The 22,746-nt window shown below is 42.2% G+C and overlaps 1 protein-coding gene across 3 annotated transcripts; it reads right to left on the reverse strand.

Moving 5' to 3' along the window:
- Positions 1–1,469: 1,469 nt before the first annotated feature.
- PGBD1 (piggyBac transposable element derived 1) lies at positions 1,470–22,680 on the reverse strand. 3 transcript variants are annotated; one of them, XM_061398658.1, is made up of 7 exons: positions 19,177–22,680; positions 17,003–17,412; positions 15,694–15,850; positions 12,980–13,092; positions 11,330–11,429; positions 10,608–10,704; positions 1,470–3,257 (listed from the first exon to the last, which is right to left on the reverse strand). In XM_061398658.1, the coding sequence occupies exons 2-7, from the start codon at positions 17,396–17,398 to the stop codon at positions 1,700–1,702; spliced, it is 2,421 nt and encodes an 806-aa protein (XP_061254642.1). In that variant the 5' UTR covers positions 17,399–17,412; positions 19,177–22,680; the 3' UTR covers positions 1,470–1,699. The 3 variants fall into 3 exon arrangements, with proteins under 3 accessions (XP_061254642.1, XP_061254641.1, XP_061254643.1); XM_061398657.1 differs by having other exon boundaries at positions 17,003–17,450; XM_061398659.1 differs by lacking the exon at positions 12,980–13,092 and having other exon boundaries at positions 15,701–15,850; positions 17,003–17,450.
- Between the last annotated feature and the right edge of the window lie 66 nt (positions 22,681–22,746).

Raw genomic sequence — 22,746 nt, forward strand, 5'->3', positions numbered from 1 at the left:
TCAGGAAAATCTGCCCATGACTTCTACACTGGCAGGCAGATTCTTTACCACTGAGCCACCTGGGAAGCCCAGGGTCCATAGTGGCTGCACCAATTTACATTCCCATCAACAGTGTAGAAGGGTTCCCTTCACCCCATCATCTCCAACATTTGTTATTTGTAGTCTTTAAGATTTTTTATTTATTTTTGATTATGCTGGGTCTTCGTTGCTGCACACGCTTTCTCTAGTAGCAGTGTGTGGGCTTCTCATTGTGGTGGCTTCTCTTGTTGCAGACCATAGACTCTAGGCATGCAGGTGCTTTAGTAGTTGTGGCCTGCGGGCTTGAGAGCACAGGTTCAATAGTTGTGGTGCAAGGGGTTAGCTGCTCTGAGGCACTTACCAGATCAGGGGTCAAACCCCTGTCTCCTGTATTGGCAGATGGAGTCTTATTCACTGTGCCCCAGCAAAGACCCATTTGTGGGCTTTTTGACAAAAGCCATTCTGACTGGTGTGAGGTGATACCTCATTGTAGCTTTAACTTGCATCTCTGTAATAATTAGCAACGTTGAGCATCTTTTCACACGTGCCTTTTGGACTTTTGTATGTCTTTTTTGGAGAAATGTCTATTTAGGTCTTCTGCCCATTTAGCAATTGAGTTATTTTTCTGTTACTGAGTTGTATGAGCTATTTGTATAGTTTGGAAGTTAAGCCAAATCTGTGGCTTGTCAGTCACATCATTTGCAAATATTTTCTCCTAGTCTATGGGTTGTCTTTTCATTTTTTTTGTTTGCTGTGCAAAAGGTTATATGTTTCTATTTGCTGTGCAAAAGTTTGTAAAGTTTGATTAGGCCCCATCTGTTTATTTTTGCTTTCATTTCTATTGACTTGGGGGACTGACCTAAGGAAAAAGTGCTATGATTTATGTCAGAGAATAAATTGTCTAGGTTCTCTTCTAGTTTTATGATGTCATGTCTTATGTCTTTAAGCCACTTTGAGTTTATTTTTGGATGTGGTGTGAGGTGTGTTCTAACCTTATTGATGTACGTATGACTGTCCAACTTTCCCAGTACCACCTGAAGACTGTTTTCTACTTTGTATATTCTTGCCTCTTGTCGAAGTTTGATCATAGGTGTAGGTTTATTTCTGGGCTCTTTATTCTGTTCCATTGATCCATGTGTCTGTTTTTTGTGCCAGTATTACATTGTTTTGGTTACTGTAGCTTTGTAGTATTGTCAGAAGTCTGGGAGGGTTACACCTCTAGCTTTGTTCTTTTTCCTCAGGACTGCTTTGGCAATTCTGGGTCTTTAGTGGTTCCATATAAAATTTGGAATTATTTGTTCTAGTTCTGTGAAAATTTTTAATGAGTGATTTGATAGGGATTATATTAAATTCTGCCTGCATTTATAAATGGCATTCCCCAGAAAAAACCACCAAGAAAAAAAAAGGCAGGATTTCATTCTTTAAATGGATAATCAATTCAATGCAACTAATAAAGGGTTTCCCATATGTTTATATCAAAATTAGACATACACAAGGTACCAATGGATTTCAACATTTTTACAGATCATTTGTTGTAAGTTTTTGAAACTCTACATTTTTAACAGAAATATTAGTTATTTAATTGTATACATACATCATGTTTGCTTTGGGTACAATCTGCTGTATAGCTGTGACTTTTCTGTGTTTTATTAATGTCTTCTTTGTGTCTGTTTCACCTGCCTTAATCTGACATATTCGCATTATGCTCCAAGTAGAAATGTGCAACGTATCTCCGAAAATCCCCGAGGTCTAGAGAGGCGCCTGGGTTACAGGCTCTGTGTAGCTGCCATGCGTTGCTCATGGCTATGTCAATCATATAGCTCACCAGAACTGAGTACCATTTCTTGCTTCTTATTCTCACCCTGTATTTGGAAGTGATCTGCTCCATTTTAGCTACACCTTCCCTGCATTCATCATACAGTTTCACTATGGATGGTTGACTTATCTGAGGGATCTCCTTGTCACTGGCAAAACAGTGTATCTCATCGACTGGCTCTATGCCAACAGCATTGGAACACAGACTGATAATACCATCACCATGCCAACGACACAAAATTATCTCATCATTTTCTTCTACTCGGAAATCACAGTACCCCTTCTTCATTGTTTTCATATGTTCTGCACTCATAAGGGGGCATTTTTCAGTCCTGCTCTCACGAATTGTCCCTGTGGCCCTCACCCCTTTCTTCTTCAAGGCTGACACCAATGTGACACTTGTAAAGAAGCCATCGAAGCACAGGTGATATGGATACTGACCCCTTGCTAAAAGAACATCAGCAAAATTCATCACGAGGTTTCCACCGAAACCAAGATCAGGATCCTTACCTGCCATCAGAGTTGCTTCTTCTTGATGAGGCTCAAACCAAACCAGATAACCCTCTGTGGTAGCACCACACCAGATTTTATAGCCAATTCTAATAGATTTACCATTCAGAAATTGGTCACTATCAAAGCACTCACACATTGTCTTATCAAAACAGTAGTATTCTTCGAGGGGAGCATATAGGAGAAAATTTTTATTCATTTGCTTTATGAGAGGCCTCAGTTTTGTGAACTTATCATTCTGATCTAGATGGCTATTATCTGCAAAATGCAGGTATGAGAAAATCAATTCAAATCTATCCCTTCTGATTGCATCTCTAACCAGGTTCTGGTCAGCATCAGACGTTTCCCAGTACATTCCCCTTCTGGGACGCTGCACGAGTCCACTCAAAAGCAGGACACCAAACACACACCTCACTTCCTGAACTGTGACTTCCAAGTTGACATTTTTCTGAGAAGCATAATTATTGGTTTCACTGACAATCAGATTGAATGTTTCATCATCAAAAAATAACTCAAAGAACTCTACTGGGTTCAACTTTTCACTCTTGAGATTCAAAAGTCCAGAATCCAGTGCTGACCAGCATGGAAAGCTGGGTTTAATATCTCTTTTGGTCCAGTGCTTCTCTGGGACACCTGGCCCTTTTGGCCGTTTTGGAGCAGGCTGGGTCTCAGGCCCGTTATCCTCCTCCACATCTGAATCACCAGAAAATGCAAGCCCTTGGAGCAGTTCACTCACTCGAGCTTTGTCTTTCTTCCTCCCTTTCCGGGTGATGTCTCCTGCAGCATATTCCAGGGAGGAGATGTGCATCCGAGCCCACAAGTCCCCCGGATGACGGTCCTTGAGAGTGTTCAAATGCACAAGTGTCCTTTCAGCAGGAACAGGGGTATCACAAGGGGTCTGGGGTACACAGTCTCTGAGAAAGAAAAAACATAGGCTGTAAAAATTCTCAGTCTTATTTACTGATACAGGATAAATCCACTGACACCTAAAGATTCTTCTGTGGGGAATACTTCTCACTCGTGTTTCTGTGGGGAGGGCTCTGGCCAGACTGAGCATTTCTGGCCTCCCTTCTTCCAACTCACTCCTCATGACTTAACTGTTGAATCTGGGAGAAGGAACTGGGCTGTCCTCTTTCTGAGCAGGCTGCAGACATTCCATGTTCCTTCCCCCAGCCAAGATGGATCAGGAAGGCCTATGCAGAAAGGATGCAGCCACTATGCATCCATTTAGCTCTGCCTCTGAGTGGCTTTATTGGTCTAGCTTCTGTCAGTCATAAAGCTGAGGTTTCTAGACTATCTGTTTTACTCCTATGTCTCTATCAATTGGTTCTGAATTTAGACAAAGAAATGGGTGATTATTTACTGAGCCCCCTCATCTCTAACAGACTTTCTGAACAAAGAAGGATTTAGCCTCCTCTAGTTCTGCATTCATCTGGTGGATACACTGTTTTGGGGAGAAACAAAAGAGAAACTCAGACTGATTGCCCTTGAACTGATTTTTATGGGTTTCTCAAAGAAGTGTGCTAAAGTTACTAAGATGAAAACTATTACTTCATACAAGCTTCTTAAATTCTAGAAATCTGCGTTTTATTTACTAATGTCCTATTGGTAAATGGTCTAATTTAAGAAGACATAAGGGAGAAAAAAGCAGTGAAAAAAGTATGGTGTAATATAATTTACAGTACATATGTTTATCTGCTTAGAGCATTTATGCTCAGTCGTGTCTGACTCTCAGTGACCCCACCGACTTCTCTGTCCATTGGATTCTCCAGTTAAGAATACTGGGAGTGGGTTGCCATGCCCTACTCTAGGGGATCTTCCTGACTCAGGGATCAAACCCAAGTCTTCTGGGTCTCCTGCATTGCAGGCAGATTCTTTACCCACTGAGCCATCTAGGAAGCCCAATATAATTTACAGTATATATATTTATCTGCTTAGAGCATTTATCATCCTGAATGTCATTAATATGTGTGTATGATCCATTCAACACATCCATCTTAAGAGTTCCCTGACATCCTCAACTTCAGGGATCCTCCTTGAATCCTGTCACTTCACTACACTGAACTTTCCATTGCTGAAAACTCCAAAAGCTCACTCTCTGGTCCCAATTTCTTTTCACTCTAGGCCCCTCATAAAGTTGTCCCATGGTACTGGTTCTTCCCTCTCACTCTGGCTCCTCCATTCCCTCCTCATTTTACCTCTCTTGCTCTTCCATCTAGACTTCATGATCCACTGCCTTAGTCCCTCTCTTGCCAGGATCATCAGTCACCCTGCCCCAGTGTCTGTAGCGTGGACCGGCAAAATTCAGCACCCGATCAACCCCCTCCTCAGTCTTCTCTATTCCTCACCCAGGAGTGAGCAGTGCCACAGAATCACACAATGAGGTAGACTGATAACAGCTAATAACGATGGTCTCTGAAGTTCAGCTAGTTACTCAATACTGCCCAGAAATCCTTCTCATGTCCTCTTGTCCCTTTATTCCCAGTTCCCCACAATGGGTGTTTCATCACTCTTCTCAGATCTTCTTTGTACTCAGTTCTTGGTATCTCCAAACATGATCTCTTTTCCTACTCCAAAGAGGACCCAGAATTTTTCAGGCAGAAAGTTGCTCTTCAAAATGATCTGTGACTCTTCTCTCCCAGTTCTTCTAGCCTCTCTAGGCATTTGCATTTTCTTTCTCTCTCTGATCTGCCTCCTCTTTATTTGGTAAATGCCGGCTTACTCGTCAGGTTTTGTTTCAAATGTTACCTCTTCTGGGATACCCTCTCCAGTATCCAGATCTCAGTTGGGTTCTCTGCCACAAGATCTATCATAGCTACAGGGCACGAAGTCATACCGCATTGTGTTCTGTGTTCACTTATCTGCTGTACCCTCACATGACTTACTGAAGGTAGGGTCTCTGTATTATATATGATTCTGAATATGAGTGATAATATGCTTACTGAATGAGTGAGGATGTTGGGGGTCACTCAATCTCTGATATCATGATGGAGCCTCAAACCTAGAACAGCCTACCCCTTCAGACTTCTTGTCACATCAAACAGTAAGATACTTTGATTCTCAGAGGCACTGTGAGTCATGGTTTCAGTTATCTGATGTAAATGTACCTGACAGACACATGAGCAGATTTGTATTATCTAATTATAGTCCTGAGCTAAGTCACAGTGTTACTTCTCGTTTAGTACAGCTTGGCTCAGACTTCACAAGCTTTATGAAAGATTTCACTTCTCAAGCTTTAAGACGTTTCTCTTTTAACTGAGATTGTGGTCCCTGTTTGCCTAAGATGAACAAATGTCAAGAAGAATTCTCATCCCCTGCCCTGCTCTTCAATATAATTATCCCAAGCTGTTTCCTTTTTCTTCTTTACTCAAGTCTCCAAGGAGTTGGTGGTCTCACCAGAAGCCCACCTTCTGCTCATGATCTGGTCTCTCTGCTTCAGGAGCACCTATGCTACACACTCATTCATTCCACAACCAGCACTCGTGTATGTACTCTTTTTTTTTTTTTTTAATTGATATTGGAGCACGGTTGAGTTACAACGTTATTAGTTTCTTTTGTACAGTAAAGTGAATCAGTTATACACATATCCACTGTTTTTTTTTTAAAGATTCCCTTCCCATTTAGGTCACTACAGAGCACTGACTACAGAGTTCCTTGTGCTATACAGTAGGTTCTCATTAGCTACCTATTTTACATACAGTAGCATATACATGTCAATCCCAATCTCCCAATTCATCCCACCCCTCACTTTCCCCATTCCTAACCATAAGTTTGTTTTCTACATCTGTGACTCTCTTTCTGCTTTGCAGATAAGTTCATCCATTTTTCCTGATTATACATATAAGTGATATTATACAATATTTGTCTTTCTGGCTTACTTCACTGTGTATGACAGTCTCTAGGTCTCTGCAAATGGCATTATTTCATCCCTTTTTATGGCTAACATTGTATATATGTATGACATCTTTATACATTCCTGTTGATGGACATTTGGGTGTCTTCCATAACCTGGCTGTTGTAAATAGTGCTGCAGTGATCACTGGGGTGCATGTATCTTTTTGAATTACGGGTTTCTCAGGTATATGCCTGGGAATGGAATTGCAGGGTCATATGGCAACTCTAGTTTTTTGAGGAACCTCCATACTGTTCTCCATAGTGGCTGTACCACTTACATCCCCACTAACAGTGTAGGAGGGCTCCCTTTTCTCCACATCCTCTCCAGTATTTGTTGTTTGTAGGTTTTTGGATGATGGCCATTCTGACTAGTGTAGGTTGATGCCTCACTGTAGTTTTGATTTGCATTTCTCTAATACTTAGTGATGTTGAGCATCTTTTCATCTGTTTTTGGCCACCTGTGTGTCTTCTGTGGAGGAATATCTATTTAGATCTTCTGCCCATTTTTTCATTGTTTTGTTTTTTTTAAAAACTTTTAATTTTATATTGGGGAATAGCCAATTAACAATGTTGTGACAGTTCCAGGTGGACAGCAAAGGGACTCAGCCATACATATATGTGTATCCATTCTCCCCCAAACTCCCCTCCTATCCAGGCTGCCACATACCATTGAGCAGAGTTCCATGTGCTATATAGTAGGTCCTTGTTGGTTACGTTTTAAATATAGCAGTGTGTACATGTCCATTCCAAACTCCCTAACTATCCATTGAGTTTTTTTAAAATATTGAATTGCATGAGCTGTTTGCATATTTTGGAGATTAATCCCTTCTCAGTTGCTTTGTTTGCAAATATTTTCTCCCTTCCTGAGGGCTGTCTAACTGTAGGTTTGCTGTATAATAGCCTTTTATTATGTTGAGGTACATTCCCTCTAAAACTACTAGAGTTTTAATCATAAATGGGTGTTGAATTTTGTCTAAAGTTTTTTTTTGCATCTATAGACATGATCATATAGTTTTTATTCTTCAATTTGTTAATGTGGTGTATCATATTGATTGGTTTGCATACATTGAAGAATCCATGTTGCATCCCTGGGATAAATCCAGCTTGATCAGGGTATATGATCCTTTTAATATGTTGTTGGATTCAGTTTGCTAGTATTTTATTGAGGATTTTTGCACCTATGTTCATGTGATATTGGTCTGTAATTTTTGTGTGTGTGTGTGTGATATCTTCGGTTTGGGTATCAGAGTGATGATAGCCTTGTAGAAGGAGCTTGGGAGTGTTCCTCTGCAATTTTCTGGAAGAGTTTCAGAAGGGTTAGGTGTTAACTCTTTTCTAAATGTTTGACAGAATTCACCTGTGAGGCCATCTGGTTCAGGACATTTGTTTGTAGGGATTTTTTTCCCACTTTGGGGCCGTTTTATCTTTTTATAAGATAATTTTTTATTTGTTTTATCTTTGGCTGTACTGAGTCTTCATTGCTGCATAGGCTTTTTGCTAGTTGCCGTGAGCAGGGGTTACTCTTGGTTGTGGTGCACAGGCTCCTCACTGTGGTGGCTTCTCTCGTTGCTGAGCACCGGCTCTAGGACACACGGGCTTCAGTAGTTGTGGCGTGTGGGCTCTGCAGTTGTGGCTCCTGGGCTCTAGAGCACAGGTTTAGTTGCTCCACGGCATGTAGGATCTTCCTGGACCAAGGATCCAACTCATGTCTCCTACATTGTCAGGTGGATTCTTTACCCATGAGCTACCAGGGAAGCCCTGTTTGGAGTTTTTTAATCGAACTTTGTTTCAGTATTTGTGACTGGCCTGTTCATGTTTTCTACTTCTTCCTGGTTCAGTCTTAGAAGACCGTACCTAAGAATCTGTCCATTTCTTCCAGGTTGTCCATTTTATTGGCATACAGTTGCACAGTAGTCTCTTATGATCCTTTGTATTTCTGTGGTGTCAGTTGAAACTTTTTCATTTCTAATTTTATTGAGTTCTCTCCTTTTTTCCTTGATGAGTCTGGCTAAAGGCTTATCCATTTCACCTTTTCAAAGAACAAGCTTTTAGTTCTTTGCTCTTGTTTTGTCTCTATTTCTGCTCTGATCTTTATGATTTATTTCCTTCTAAGTTTGGGTTTTGTTTGTTCTTCTTTTTTTAGTTGCTTTAAGTGTAAGGTTAGGTTGTTTGAGATTTTTTTTTGTTTCTTGAGATAAGACTGTACTGCTATAAACTTCCCTCTTAGAATTGCTTTTGCTGCTTCTCATAGGTTTTGGATCAACATGTTTTCATTGTCATATGTCTCCAAGTATTTTTTTATTTCTTCAGTGACTCATTGGCTATTTAATAACATTGTTTAGCCTCATGTGTTTGTGTTTCTTACAGGTTTTTTTCCTGTAATTTATTTCGAATCTTATAGCATTGTGGTCAGAAAAGATGCTTTTATGATTTCAATTTTCTTAAGCCTCAGTAAACTTGTGACCCAAGATGTGATCTATCTTGGAGAATGTTCTGTGTGCATTTGAGGAGAAAGTGTACTCTGCTGCTTTTGGATGGAATGCCCTCTGAATACCAATTAAGTCTATTTGGTCTAATCTCTCATTTAAGGTTTGTGCTTCCTTTGTTATTTTCTGTCTGGATGATCTGTCTGTTGTTGTTAATTGGGGGCTTAAAGTTCCCTACTACTATTGTGGTGCTGTTGATGTCCCCTTTCATGGCTGTTAAAGTGCAAGTGTAGTCATCTAGTCGTGTTTGACTCTTTGTGACCCCATGGACTGTACCCTCTGTCCATGGAATTCTCCAGGTAAGAATACTGGAGTGGGTAGCCATTCCCTTCTCAAGGACCATGGCTGTTCAGAGCATCTCAATATATAAGGCAAATGCTATGTTGGGTGCATATGTGTTGTCTTCTTCTTGTATTGATCCCTCAGTCATGATGTAGTGACCTTCCTTGTCTCTTGTCTATTTTGTCTGATATGAGTATTGCTACTTCAACTTTCTTTTGATTTCTATTTGTGTGGATATCTTTTCCCATCCCCTCACTTTTAGTCTGTATGTGTCCTTATGTCTGAGGTGGGTCTCTTGTAGATAGCATATATACAAGGCCTTGTTTTTGTATCCATTCAGTCAACCTGTGTCTCTTGGTTGAAACATTTAATCCATTTACATTTAAGGTAATTATTGATATATATGTTCCTATTTCCATTTTCTTAATTGTTTTGGGTTTGTTTTTGAAGGTCTTTTTTCTTCCCTTCCTCTCTTCCTCTTTTGTTCTTGTGTTTCCCACCTAGAGAGGTTCATTTAGCATTTGTATAAAGTCGGTTTGGTGCTGCTGAATTTTCACAGCTTTTGCTTGTCTGTAAAACTTTTGATTTCTGTCAAATGTGAATGAGAGCCTTGCTGCGTAGAGTATTCTTGGTTGTAGGTTTTCCCCTTTCATTACTTTAAATATATCTTGCCACTTCCTTCTGGCCTGCAGAGTTTCAGCTAAAAAATCAGCTGATAACCTTATGGGGATTCCCTTGTATGTGCTGCTTTTCCCTTGTTGCTTTAATATCTTTATTTATATTTAATTTTTGTTAGTTTGACACTGTGTGGTCTCAGCTTGTTCCTCCTTGGGTTTACCCTGTATGGGACTCTCCTTTCTGTGCTCCCTGGATTTGGGTGACTATCTCCTTCTCATGTTCAGGAAGCTTTCTGTTATTAGGCCCTTTCTCCTCTGGGGCTGTTCACCTGTGGGTATGCTCTGTTGTATCCCCTTTTGTCTACTGTGCGAGTCCACAAACTACACTATTGTTGGTGCTGCTCTCAGTCCCACCTTATTAACCCTGGGTATGTGGGCAAATGGCTCTGGTGACTCTCAGGTGGTGTTTTCACCAGGTCACTGGTGCAAATCCTACTATTACCTTTAATTTGTCCATTATCAGCTTCACTCCTTTTGATTCTTGCTCAGGACTCCCCTAATGGAGGCTGAAAATACCCTACCTATCTTCCTGTCTTAAGTCCTTTTCCAGATCTGATATTTCTTTAACCATCATGACAACAGCCTCATCTGCAGCCCTCACTCTCCTATCTCAATCCTCTGCCTTCTCTATCTTCTTTTTCTGGCTTCAGTATCTATAGCTCCACAAAAACATAAGGGAGCCAGGGGAACAGTGATCAGGCAAGGAACTGAGAGGATTCTTGAAGGCAACCGTGTGCCAACTGAAGGTTTTGTGTAATTATGATATACCGACAGGTCAGTGTCTTGACGTGGGGCCTCCTCTGATCATAGAAGTGAGTGTTACTTTTTCTGTATTATTCCAGGGAAGCAGACGTTTACCAACTGGTTTCTCTGGTTTCATTCCAATTTTTTACTTTTGTAGGAGCTATTCTACATGGACACTCACCTGTTCACTATTCCTGAGGCCTCAGCACCTCGTTCCATTTCTTCAGAAGTTTCTTGCTTTGCATTAAAAAATCCATCTTTAGTTACAACTTCTTCAGCTAAAATAACACATTGATAATTCAAATGTCATTGCCACCTGAATCTAGAAAATATCTCCAGGGTAGGGAATAGGATGTTTCAAATTAAAACCAAAAATCAACAGGTGTCCCAGGAACATACTCATAGCAATCCTAAAAACGTGGTGGAGTGTGGGAAGATAGTAAGAAAGGTCAGTTTCCAGGGGAGAAGGCCTAATGGGACAAAGACTATTTAAAGAAAATTACACATAACTTTTAGTGTTCTCAGAGTAAAGAGAACTTCCTCTGATGTGAAGAAGGAATAAGGCAGAGGTGTTTGTGGAATTTCCAGATATTAAGGGATGTGTGAAAATGACAAATTATATGGGACCCTTGCAAAGGGGGAAAAAAAGGAGCAAAGGAGGAGACATTGAGGGAATCAGGGAATACAGAGGGATGATCAGAGAACAGCAAGAATCAGTAGGCTGAGTGTCTAGTAATAGAAGGTACTGTGATTGTGAGGGATACAAAATGACAGGCTGAGAGAAGTGTGGAGATCGAGCCCAGAAGAAGGGGAAAGAAGTGTGTGTAGGAAATGTGGGTTCATGATGGCTGAGTCAGGGTTAATGACGGGAAAGGTGGACACCAGTCAGAGGCCTGTCCTCACCCATGAGACTGACGTCTGTAGCCTCCTCCTGAGCCAGACTCGGAACTGGCCATTCCTCTGAGACAAGGAGCGGCGCTGCTTCCTCAGTCTTCACTGATGTCTACAAGGACAACAAATGGCCTCTTAGTCTTCACTGTGGTAAAGATAAAGGGACTGGTTGTGAAGGGTGCTGACTACCACACTGCACACCAGTAGGACCAACCAGCAGGGCCTGCTCTCTGAAGGTCTAGAGTAGCGTCCTGCCTCTCTCCTACCTTCTGAGGGTTGTCAGCAGTCCTGTGTCCCCTGGATGCATCACTCTGGTCTCTGCTTCTGTCCTTACATGGCCTTCTCTGTGTGTCTCTGTCATCACATGGCCTTCGTACAAGGACACTGACCACTGAACGCAGGGCCCACCCTGATGCAGTATGACCTCATCTTAACTTGATTACATCCACAAAAAGTCTATATCCAAATCAGATCAGTCACAGGCACCTGGGGTTAGGACTTTAATATATCTTTTCCGGACACAATACAGCCCATAACTTCATCTTAGCCCTACTTCAGTTAATATGAATTTCCTCTTTCTCTGGCTGGTCTTTCATTATTTGACTCAACACTACTTTCATTCTACTGACCACCCATATCTCTGCCCTTTCATTGCCCAGACTGTTGATCTTCTTACTCCAACTTAATTCAAACTTGATTATGGTGCAACATTTAATTATTTCTTGGAGTTATTATGTTCAAATGTTTGCATTTTTTAAATTCATACACACACGGCTTATGGGATCTTAGTTCCTCGATGAGGGATCAAACCTGGGCCCAAGGCAGTGAGCGTGCAAAGTCCTAACCCCGAACCACCAGGGAATTTTTTCTTTTCTTAATAAATTATTTTGTTTCTCCATTATGTTACATTTTAGGATAATTACATTGATTTAAATATACATAAGGTAAGTTTTACTTGCTATACATTTCACTTGCTATACACTGGTTTTCAGGAAGGTAAAGTATTAAGACTAGGAGGCCCAGGGTCTGACAGAGCCAATTAGAAATCACAGGTGAAAACAGAGAGGAGAGGACTGCATGAAAACCTGTCTGGAGGAAATGAACGCAGAGGAAAGGGCTTCAATGGGAGAGTTAAACACTTACAAACTAAACAACTCGGAAAATGACTGGACCACTAAAAATAAGGGGAAGAATGAACAAGAGTCCACTCTGTGAAGAAGATACACAGTACTGCCATTACCATCACCAAGTATGAATTGGGCATGTGCAGAACACTGGGAATATAAAGGAATATGAGAAAGAGGTTGGTTCTCAGACTGCGGAGAGAAACCAGAGGTTCCCCAAAAGAGAAAACATCTGTCACTGGGCATCAAATGAGTGGAGGCACTTTCAGAAACCAAGGGCCTCACTCTACCCCTTATACCTGAGATTTGGATGTGCCTTCTGCATATGGTGCGGAATGAGGCAACAGCGTGTATGTGTGAGCTCCCGGATGAGGCGCACATAGTGTGTGGTATTCGGTGACAAGGTGAAGGCAGAGGGATTGTGCCACCTGAAAGGCTCTCAGGGTGACCAGTGTGAGCCAAGAGAAGGGCCACGGATGGGTGGGCGGGGGAAGGAGGGCTACTACTGAGGTTCCCACAGCCTGGGCACCCTGCTCACCTGGGACCTGGCTGAGTTCAACCCCAGTACTGCAGCCTGGTCTCTGGGATTCTCTTCCTGGAGAGGGTCTGGTCTCTGGGGAGCTGGCCTTGTGGACGGAGCAGACAAGAGTCCTGAAGAGAAATAGTAGCTTTTACAAGAGCCCTTTGTGGGGGACCCAGACCCTAAATCTTATGTTTTTTAAACATCCAAGAACTAAGATACAGATCTTAAGCTAGAACATCACGTCTGTTTTCATTGTCAGGAATTCTAGAGCTTTAGCGTCCCCCACCCACAGAATAAGTGGTGTTTATGAACTCATGAGATGCTTTCCAGTGATGCACTTTCACAGACATAAAAGAAAAATCAGAAATCACAGATGAAAAATAAGGAGAGGGAAGAAGAAGTTGGTGATTAAAGAAACATTAACCAGAGAACAAAGAAGAAAGGTAAGAAGTGGAGAACAGAGACAAAGCCAAGGGGCAACAGGAAAGCAGGTAAGAGAAAGATGAAAAGAGAAAGTGAGGATAAAAAAAATTGAGTTGATAATGGGGGAGGCTGGGTATGTGTGGGAGGCAGGGGGAGACGAGAAATCTTTCAATTTTGCTGTGAACCTAAAATGGCTCTAAAAAAGTCATACATGTACACTTGAAACTAATAGCACTGTAAATAAACTATACTTCAGTAAAAAATGTCAGACACACAGTCATACATAGAAGAGATGCTACCTGCAAACTAGGAGAACTTTTGAGAATCTGCTTCCTTGGAAACCATAATCCAAACAGTGATAATGACTGCACGTCACTGCACTGTTACTTAGAAAGATTCTTTCCCATTCCTTATCTGTATAAGGGGGAGAACACAGTCCACTTTACAGGGGCAATGAAGACTGAGATAACATAAAAGCCCTTTGTAAAGCCCTTTAAGACCCCATGCAAAGTAATGTACCACTGTTTGCCAAGACGGTAACAATAGAGGGAGTCCAGAATTACTAAACGAAGTGCACAGGGGATATTCTAACCCAGAACATAGCATTACTTTTCTTTGCTTCAACAGTGAATCACTGTGGAATCTTCTTGGTGCTGTTCCTTCATACTAGAGAGAATAAAGCTTGCTAGGAAAATAAAATAGCCTAGCCCATGATTCACTATTACCACCTAATCTCCCTGCAATGCATATATGCCAGAAAACCAACAGCTTAAAAAGCACAGTGTGAAGCCGGTCTGCTGTCAGAGAAAGGGCTAGGCTAAGGAGGGGCAGGATGGCAACAGAAAATGGAAGAGGGGCAAAGAGATCAAGAGCAATGGGAAATCTGAGCGCAAACGTCAGACCAGACTCTGTGATTGCTCCTTATCATCCTCCTGAGGTGGAAAAGCTTTAGGGTTAAGACTGGGAAGAAGGTAGAAGAATGTTTTCAAACATATTATGCTCACTACACACACCACACTGATCCCATTGCTCTATATTTCTGCCAAAGACAGAACAAGACAAAGTGGGCTTAAGTTGCCATGAGTAAGATGATACCAAGGTCTTTTCTACTTCTCCATCAACATATCTAAAATTTAACAATCTGTCTGACACTAAGAATCACAGCTGAGCATTAAGAGGCTAGTAAAACTCAAGTACTTGGTAGTTTTCATTTTAAACTAGTGTTCCATGACTTGTGGGAATGAAATACCAAATATACACAAATAACAGTCACTGTAAATCATACTTTTTACGGAAAAAAAAAAAGGCTTCAATGATACCCAACTTTTTTTCAAGTCTGAACTTCCTGGTTTGAATTTAAACACCCATAAAATGGCCCCAACTAACCTTTCCCCCCCGCCCTCCGCCTTTCCCCTAATAAACCCTACCCTCCAGCAGGAGGGGAGGGAAGGCAGGTAGCCTGGGGAATTGTTCTTCCATTCATTTGGTCTCTGGTACCCTGGAGAAATGTGCTTGGGTTATGACTAGTAGGCACACAGGTCCTTGGCTAGAGCCTCCGGAATATTTGGGAGGGCCTATGAAGGTATAAAAAGCCCTTGTGAATGACAGGGAGTGCATCTTGAAGGAGGCCACTGAAGAAAACATTACCATGGGGAAAAAGACAAAGTTATGGAAAGCTACCAAGTAAATATTTAAATTCCAGGTGTGGAATTAGAAATGTAGAGACATATAGTAAAGAGAATCTTAGCCAGAAGGTCAGGTGACAACGCTGCCTCTGCTGACCCTGGGCAAGTCATTTAAACTCTGAGTTTTGGCTTTCCTAACTATTAAGGGTGTTGAAAAGATCTTAGATTTCTAACATTTTACAATTTCAGGTGTTTTTAAAAGCTTGCTTAGGTACAGGGCTGCTGCTGCTGCTGCTAAGTCGCTTCAGTCGTGTCCGACTCTGTGCGACCTCAGAGATGGCAGTCCACCAGGCTCCGCGATCCCTGGGATTCTGGGATTCCCTGGCATCTCCTGGGATGCCATTTCCTTCTCCGATTCATGAAAGAGAAAAGTTAAAGTGAAGTCGCTCAGTCATGTCCGACTCGTCACGACCCCATGGACTGCAGCCTACCAGGCTCCTCCGTCCATGGGATTTTCCAGGCAAGAGTACTGGAGTGGGTTGCCATTGTCTTCTCTGAGGTACAGGGTTAGACAAAAACAAAACTTGAGAACACAGATAAACAAGCTTTCACGTAGAAGGCCACACACCTGTCAGTGGCCTGTTCCCAGTATCTTTACTAACTTCGCCCTCTGGCACTCACCACTCACTTCTTGGGAGGTCTCCTGGAGGGACTCTGGAGGCTCACTCTTCAGGGTGGTTGCCCCCAACAGGAGCTGGGCGCTCTGACACTCTGAAGAGGTTCCTTGATATTCTGTCACCAGGAGGTGCAGGTCCTGTCCTACAGTGTAGACAGAAGCCTGCGGACAAAAGATTCACTTTGAAAAGGCGTCCTGGTGGGAACTGGACTGAACAGCAGTTAGGGACATTCCCCAAAGGAACACCAGACAAGCTTCATTTAGTCCTTAAGTAGCGAGTAAGACAAAGTAGCAAGACACAGACATTCACTCATTTGGCAAATATGGACTGAATGCCTACTAAAGCCAGATTCTGTTCTACATGCTAAGCAAAGAAGAGACACAATACAGGCAAAGAACCCCTACCTGGAAAACAAAACAAAACCCCAGATTGATGCTTAAACCAGTGTGTGGAAATTTAATGAGAAATAGGATATGTATACCATCTCCAAATGTCTCCCACAGATTACTAATTACAAAGGGGAAAATGGTAAGTTGATAGTGGAGAAATCTGACATATACCACCTTAACCTCATCAGCAACAGGATGACCCACCACCGTGTGCCTCCTGAAGTGATGCACTGAGACCACAATGTCACTGCTGTGGTATTCCAGCCAAAATGTACTACCTGGGTCTTATCGTGAGAAAATACAAGACAAACCCAAATTGAGGGGCATTCCAAAAAGTAACAGATCTGTACTCTTCAAAAATGTCATTGTCATGACAGAGACTGAACAACTGTTCCAGATCTAAGAAGACTGAAGAGACAGCAACTAAAAAATGTGTGATGATGGAATCGGGGCAAAACTGTCATAAGGAACACTATTGGGCTATCACGGATACATCTGAACAAGGACTACTACTGAGGTGATAGTATCATAAAAATTTTAATTTCCCAAAACATGATAATCTATAATCTAGTTATACAAAAGAATGTCTTTCTTCTTCAGAAACACACTGAAGTGTTTAGAGATAAAAGGTATCTCCAACTAATTCCATTTTCAAATGGTTCAAGAAAAAAAACTGCATAAGCTGTATGGGGGTGTGTGCGTGCACACACAATATGTATGCATACAGAGAGAGGGAGCACTTGCTCACACAAGAAGGGTGCACATTCCTGTAACAAATGTTAACATTTCGTTAACATGTGTGTGAATCATACACACAGTTCTCTGCACTACTCTCCCAAGTTATAAATTATTTCAGAGTTAAAAATTAACAGACAAATGTTCGCCATTACATCTCCCACACCACCACACACATTCTCTTCCCACCTGTTCTCCTGAGTCTCCTGTGTCTCTCTCTAGACTCTCCAGCGCTATCACTGCATCCTCCCCACTCTCCAAAGAACACGCCTGCACCCTGGCCTGGAGCTCCTCGGGTAGGATGGTCAGGAACTGCTCCAGCACCAGCAGCTCCAAGATCCGCTCCTTGCTGTGGGTCTCTGGGCTCAACCACTGATGGCAAAGTTCTCGGAGCTGGGCCAGAGCCTCCCGGGGCCCAGGTACCTCCTGGTAGCAGAAGTGCCGGAAGCGCAGGCGGCAAAGCTCCCGAGTATTGGGGACACTCTCCTGTGAGCTGCATGTCTGTTCCCATGTGGGGTCTTCCTCCTTCACTTTCACAAGGCCGTCTCCATTTTCAGGAGCGGAGTCCTGCAAAACTTCATCCATGGTGATCTTAAAAGCTTCGAAAACAGTTCACTTAGCTTTTCCAAATGTACACCTGAGGCGTAAGTATTGATCAGTAACATGAAAATAACAAGAGCTTCAAAAATCTATGTAACACATTTATCTTTTTGTCCCCACTCTAAGTGATGCTCAAAAACTGGGCCTGCTTGCCTGTTTTATCAATAAAGTATACCTTGACTCCTAAGGGAGTAGAGCCCAAAGGGAGGGGATATAAGAGAAGAAGGGTTAATAAGAATGCCTGAGCAGCTTATACTTTAGATGGAGGGTCATCTATCTCTGTGTCTTTCTCACAGAATACTTTACCTTAGGTGAAGCAGACTTTCAAAAGTCTCCAAGTCTCCATCGCCTAAGATCTGTTGTGATGAGATTTTGTTACTTTTCCCATTATGGGGTGGAGTCTTTTTCCTTCCCTTGAATCTGTGCTGGTCTGTGACTTGCTCTGACCAATAAAATATGGCAGATATGACACTGTAAGTGGAAGTGCTGTGTAGTGCCTGGCACACAGCCATGAGACTGCCTTGCTGTGAGAAGGCCCAAGCTAGCCATGCAGAGGTCACGTGGATGAGAACCACAGAGCCCCAGCTGAAGCGGAGCTGAGCCTAGTCCCCAGCCACATGAGTGAGTCCAGTAACACTGCCCAGTCAACCCACAGAATCATAAGAAATAATAAGCTGAAGTTGTCTTACACCACTAAGTTTGGGGCATTCTTTTTAAGGACACAATAGATAAACAGCAGAAATATTTCAACTTCTGTTTCTCCCTCTCATTTTTCCTTTTGTTATCTTCATCAAAATTCAATATATCTCTGTTCTAAGAACACTATTATCTATCTGGTTCTGACTTGCTTTTCACATTCCAGACTCACATCTTGAAAAGCCACAGGATGCCTCCAGCCTTGGACCTTCCTTCCCTGTCATTTCAACACATCCCCAACTGAAATCAGCCTCCTCAAAGCTGCACTCACTCTGTATTTTTCTATTTCTATTGGCATCACCACCATCCTCCATGTATTCAGGCTCAAAGCCAGCCTACGTATATGTACATATACGTGTACGTATATGTACATATAGTGTACATAATCACCCTGGGTCCAGTCAGTTCTTCCTCCAAAAGGCCTCTTGCACCCACTCCTTCATCTTCCTTTTTACACCATTATGATTGACAGTCACTATTATCACAATATTATCTGTGTGGTATTCCTGCTCCACCACTTCATCATCACTGGATTGGTATTTCTTAAAGCACAATTCGGACCATATCTGACAACCCCCCACCCCCAAATGCTAATTTCAATTGCTCCTGGTTGAACTAAATTCAAATTCCCCAGGATTCGATCTTAGAACTGAGTTTCACTTACGTGTTTGCCACTCGATAAACATTTATCGAGCACATCATTATTTTCCAGGAGCTATCCCCAGAATAAAAGACACAGACCCTACTTGCAAGAAAGCCATCGTCTTCTCAAACACCTCGTGTCACTGCCAGCTAATACTCAAATTTGTTCCACCCACCTTGTACTTTATGGCCACGATTAGTCTTCTTACCGTGAATCCCCAAGGTCCAGCGCAAATGCCACCCCCAAACCTAACGTACAGACAATCTTGTCCTCTGAGCCACTCAGGCGGAGGGCGTTCCCATGGAAAAGTGAGCCCAAGCCTGCCTCACCAACTCGCTTCATTCTCCAACTCACAGGTCACAGCCCTCATCACGACCATCACCCCTTGCTCCTTGAGGACAGGGTCTTATCTTTGCCGGCCTACCTAGTATTCAGCAAATACTGGTGGATGTCCTGCTGAATGCACGGAGAAGTACTGGGATGCCAGGACGTCCCGCGGTCCCAGAACGTATCTTACTGCGATCGCATCCCAGCACTTGGAATACAGGGGGCACTCGGTGAATGAGTGTCTTAACTGCTAACAGACCAAAAGTTTAAGGATCAAGCACAACAAAGACGTAGCTGACCCAGTGAAAAATCCCATCGGAGATCAGAGGCGCAGCTCTCCAGTCCAGAGAATCCAGCTACCTCGCCTGGTGGGCGTGCCCCCACTTCCTGCTGTCAGGATTCCGGGCTGCGGCCGAGCCGGCTCTGCGTCTCTCTAGGAACGCGGCCGCACATCTCTCTGGTGCGCCTGGAAGACTCCAGCTGCCACAGCCCAACAGGCTCAGTAGCATAGTCTCCGACAGACCATCCGGATATCCCCAAACTACCCCTCATTTTTGCAATTATTTCGATTAAAAACCAAATAGATGATGAAGACAAAACTGAGTTTCTGTCTTTAGAGTCCTCACAGGCTGCTGGGGAGACAGATGAATAAACATTGCAATAGAGCAAGCAGCACACATTTAAAAATTTAAATATACAGATTCAAATAACGCACAACTAAAACTCAAGTTGCATATAACTGCATATATAACTTAGTTAAGCCTGCTAATAATGTACCAATATATCAAAATATATTAAAAAGTCCCATAGTAAACAAAAACACCCTCATGTTGCACAGAGACTGAAATGAAAAGTATCCCAACTCCCCACAGTTAACCACTGTTAGTTATTTTGTGTATACCCTCCCAGGACACCACCAGCCACACAATGCTGCTGCTGCTAAGTCACTTCAGTCGTGTCCGACTCTGTGGGACCCCATAGATGGCAGCCCACCAGGCTCCCCGTCTCTGGGATTCTCCAGGCAATAACACTGGAATGGGTTGCCATTTCCTTCTCCAATGCATGAAAGTGAAAAGTGAAAGTGAAGTCGCTCAGTCGTGTCCGACCCTCAGCAACCCCATGAACTGCAGGCTTCCAGGCTCCTCCATCCATGGGATTTTCCAGGCAAGAGTACTGGAGTGGGGTGCCATTGCCTTCTCCGCAGCCACACAATAGCACTCAACAAACATTTGTTTAGTATGTATTTTAAACCACCCCTGGCATCATGATATTATTTTACATCTTATCTTTTTCAGTTAACTTGGCGATCTTCCCATACCAGTTCATCTTTTAAGAGCTAATTAGTATTCCAGTGTATGGGCTAATTTACTTAACTATCCCTACTATATTTTTTCTTTATAAGTAGAGAACACCACTGAATATCTTTATATGCTTTTATGAATATATTTCTAGGGTCAATACATACTGGAATATATTTGTCAAAGGGCATGTGCATTTAAATTTAAATCCCCTGTTTAATTTTTAAGGGCACTGCTGTTTAAGAGTAAAAGGAGAATCTAATAGAATAATTCAGCCCAGGTGAACATGGTGGCTCAAAATCAGAATTAATATTAACAACCAGTTAATATGTGAAAAGATGGTCATTTTTGACAGTAAAACTACTTAAAAACTCTAAAAGTAAACTCAAACAGAAATGGCCAATCAGAATATCGCTGCAATACAGTACAGTCTTCCTGACTTTCTGCTCTGAGTAGATTTTTAACTGCATTTTAGGGTGTCTAGGATGTTTTATTTTTTAAGCAAAACCCCAATTGAATCTAACATTTGCCCTTTGTTCAACGTTTCTATAATTTCCAGGAATAAGGAAAACATTATTTAAATATATCTCTATCCATCATTTGTGCCTAGGTGGTTATTTATGGGTCTGCCCCCAGGGTACAGATGAGTGCACCACTTCCTTTGGAATTGTAAGGAAGAATTAGGTTAAAGTGTCAATGAACTTAGGGTGCTTGTAATACCTATAATATACAGTCATCATGAAAAGAAAAAGCCAAGATTAATTTTCCAGAGCGCTAAGAGTATGTACTGTTCATGGGGTTCTCAAGGCAAGAATACTGAAGTGATTTGCCATCCCTTTTCCAGTGGATCATGTTTTGTCAGAACTCTCCACTATGACCCGTCTGTCTTGGGTGACCCTAACACAGCATCTCATAGTTTCATTGAGTTAGACAAAGCTGTGATTCAAGTGATCAGTCTGGTTAGTTTTCTGTAACCATGGTTTCCATTCTCTCTGCCCTCTGAGGGATAAGGATAAGAGGCTTGTGGAAGCTTCAGTCAATCCTAAAGGAAGTCAGTACTGAATATTCACTGGAAGGACTGATTCTGAAGTTGAAGCTCCAATACTGTGGCCACCTGATGCAAAGAACTGACTTATTGGGGAAAAAAAAAACAAAAAACCCTGATGCTGGGAAAGATTGAAGGCAGGAGAAAGGGGCGACAGAGGATGAGATGACTGGATGGCATCACCGACTTGATGGACATGAATTTGAGCAAGTTCCGGGAGTTGGTGATGGACAGGGAAGCCTGGCGTGCCGTAGCCCATGGGGTCACAGAGTTGGATGTGACTGAGCGACTGAACTGAAGGATATATAATTCTTCATACTTTGAATCTTTTCATTATCATCGCTCTTTAATAGAGAATAAAGATATTTCAGGTCACTTCCTTAACTGAGCAGATTCAAACAGATCTAAACTATGATATAGAGCTAAATATTTAGGCATTAACCTCAGCACATCCCTCAAAACTCTTGGAAAACTCCCTGGTATCAACTTAATTTTACTAATAAAAGCAGAATAAAAGATACATACCTTATGGCTTAAGCAATGGAATATGACTGACTTTCCATAAAATTCAATTTCTTGAAAAATTACAGCTGCTTCTCCTGCAGATTTGGTCCTTCTCCAGAAAATGGCATTAACTGTAGCTTCTGGTCAGCTTGCACTAAGTCAGATCACAGTGGGAAGTGGATCAAAGACTCCTAAGTGCCTATTTCAACCTTCATTCTCCCCTTTACTCTTAGTGACAGAAGCCTGATTTTCAGCTGGACACTCTGAAACCCAGAATAAGATATACTTTCCAGTTTCCCTTTCTTTAGTTTTGGCCTATGATATATGTGCTGAAGTGATTTATGGGAAAGCTGCTTAAAAGGAGCTGACTGACGGGGAGGCATCTCTGTTCTTCTGCCTCTGTCCACATTTTGTATGTGATAGCTGGAGCTTCAGCAGCCATCAAGGATCATCATATGATGACTTTAAGGAATGATGGCATGAAAGGCAAAGGCTGGGGCCCCTAGTGATGTCAGAGAACCACCTTCCAGGCCTGGGCTGCTGTCTCTGGCCTTTTCTATTTAAAGAAAAACAAACTTTTATTATGTTATTCCCACTTTTTGTGTTTAAATTATATGCAGCTGAACAAAACCTTAGCAAAACCTGAGGGCTCACCAGTCTTCTCAACCACATGACAGACTAACAAGTATTTTCCAGACAGCGGTACCCCAAGCAGCTGCCACCAATCAGCAAGTGATGTTTATCATCCTGGTGACATATTCAGAAGTCAGACTCCCCTAAGCTTACTAGTCTTCACCATTACCATGACATTTTGGCATTC

Source organism: Bos javanicus, chromosome 23, assembly GCF_032452875.1.
Source record: "Bos javanicus breed banteng chromosome 23, ARS-OSU_banteng_1.0, whole genome shotgun sequence".
Lineage (NCBI taxonomy): Eukaryota > Metazoa > Chordata > Mammalia > Artiodactyla > Bovidae > Bos > Bos javanicus.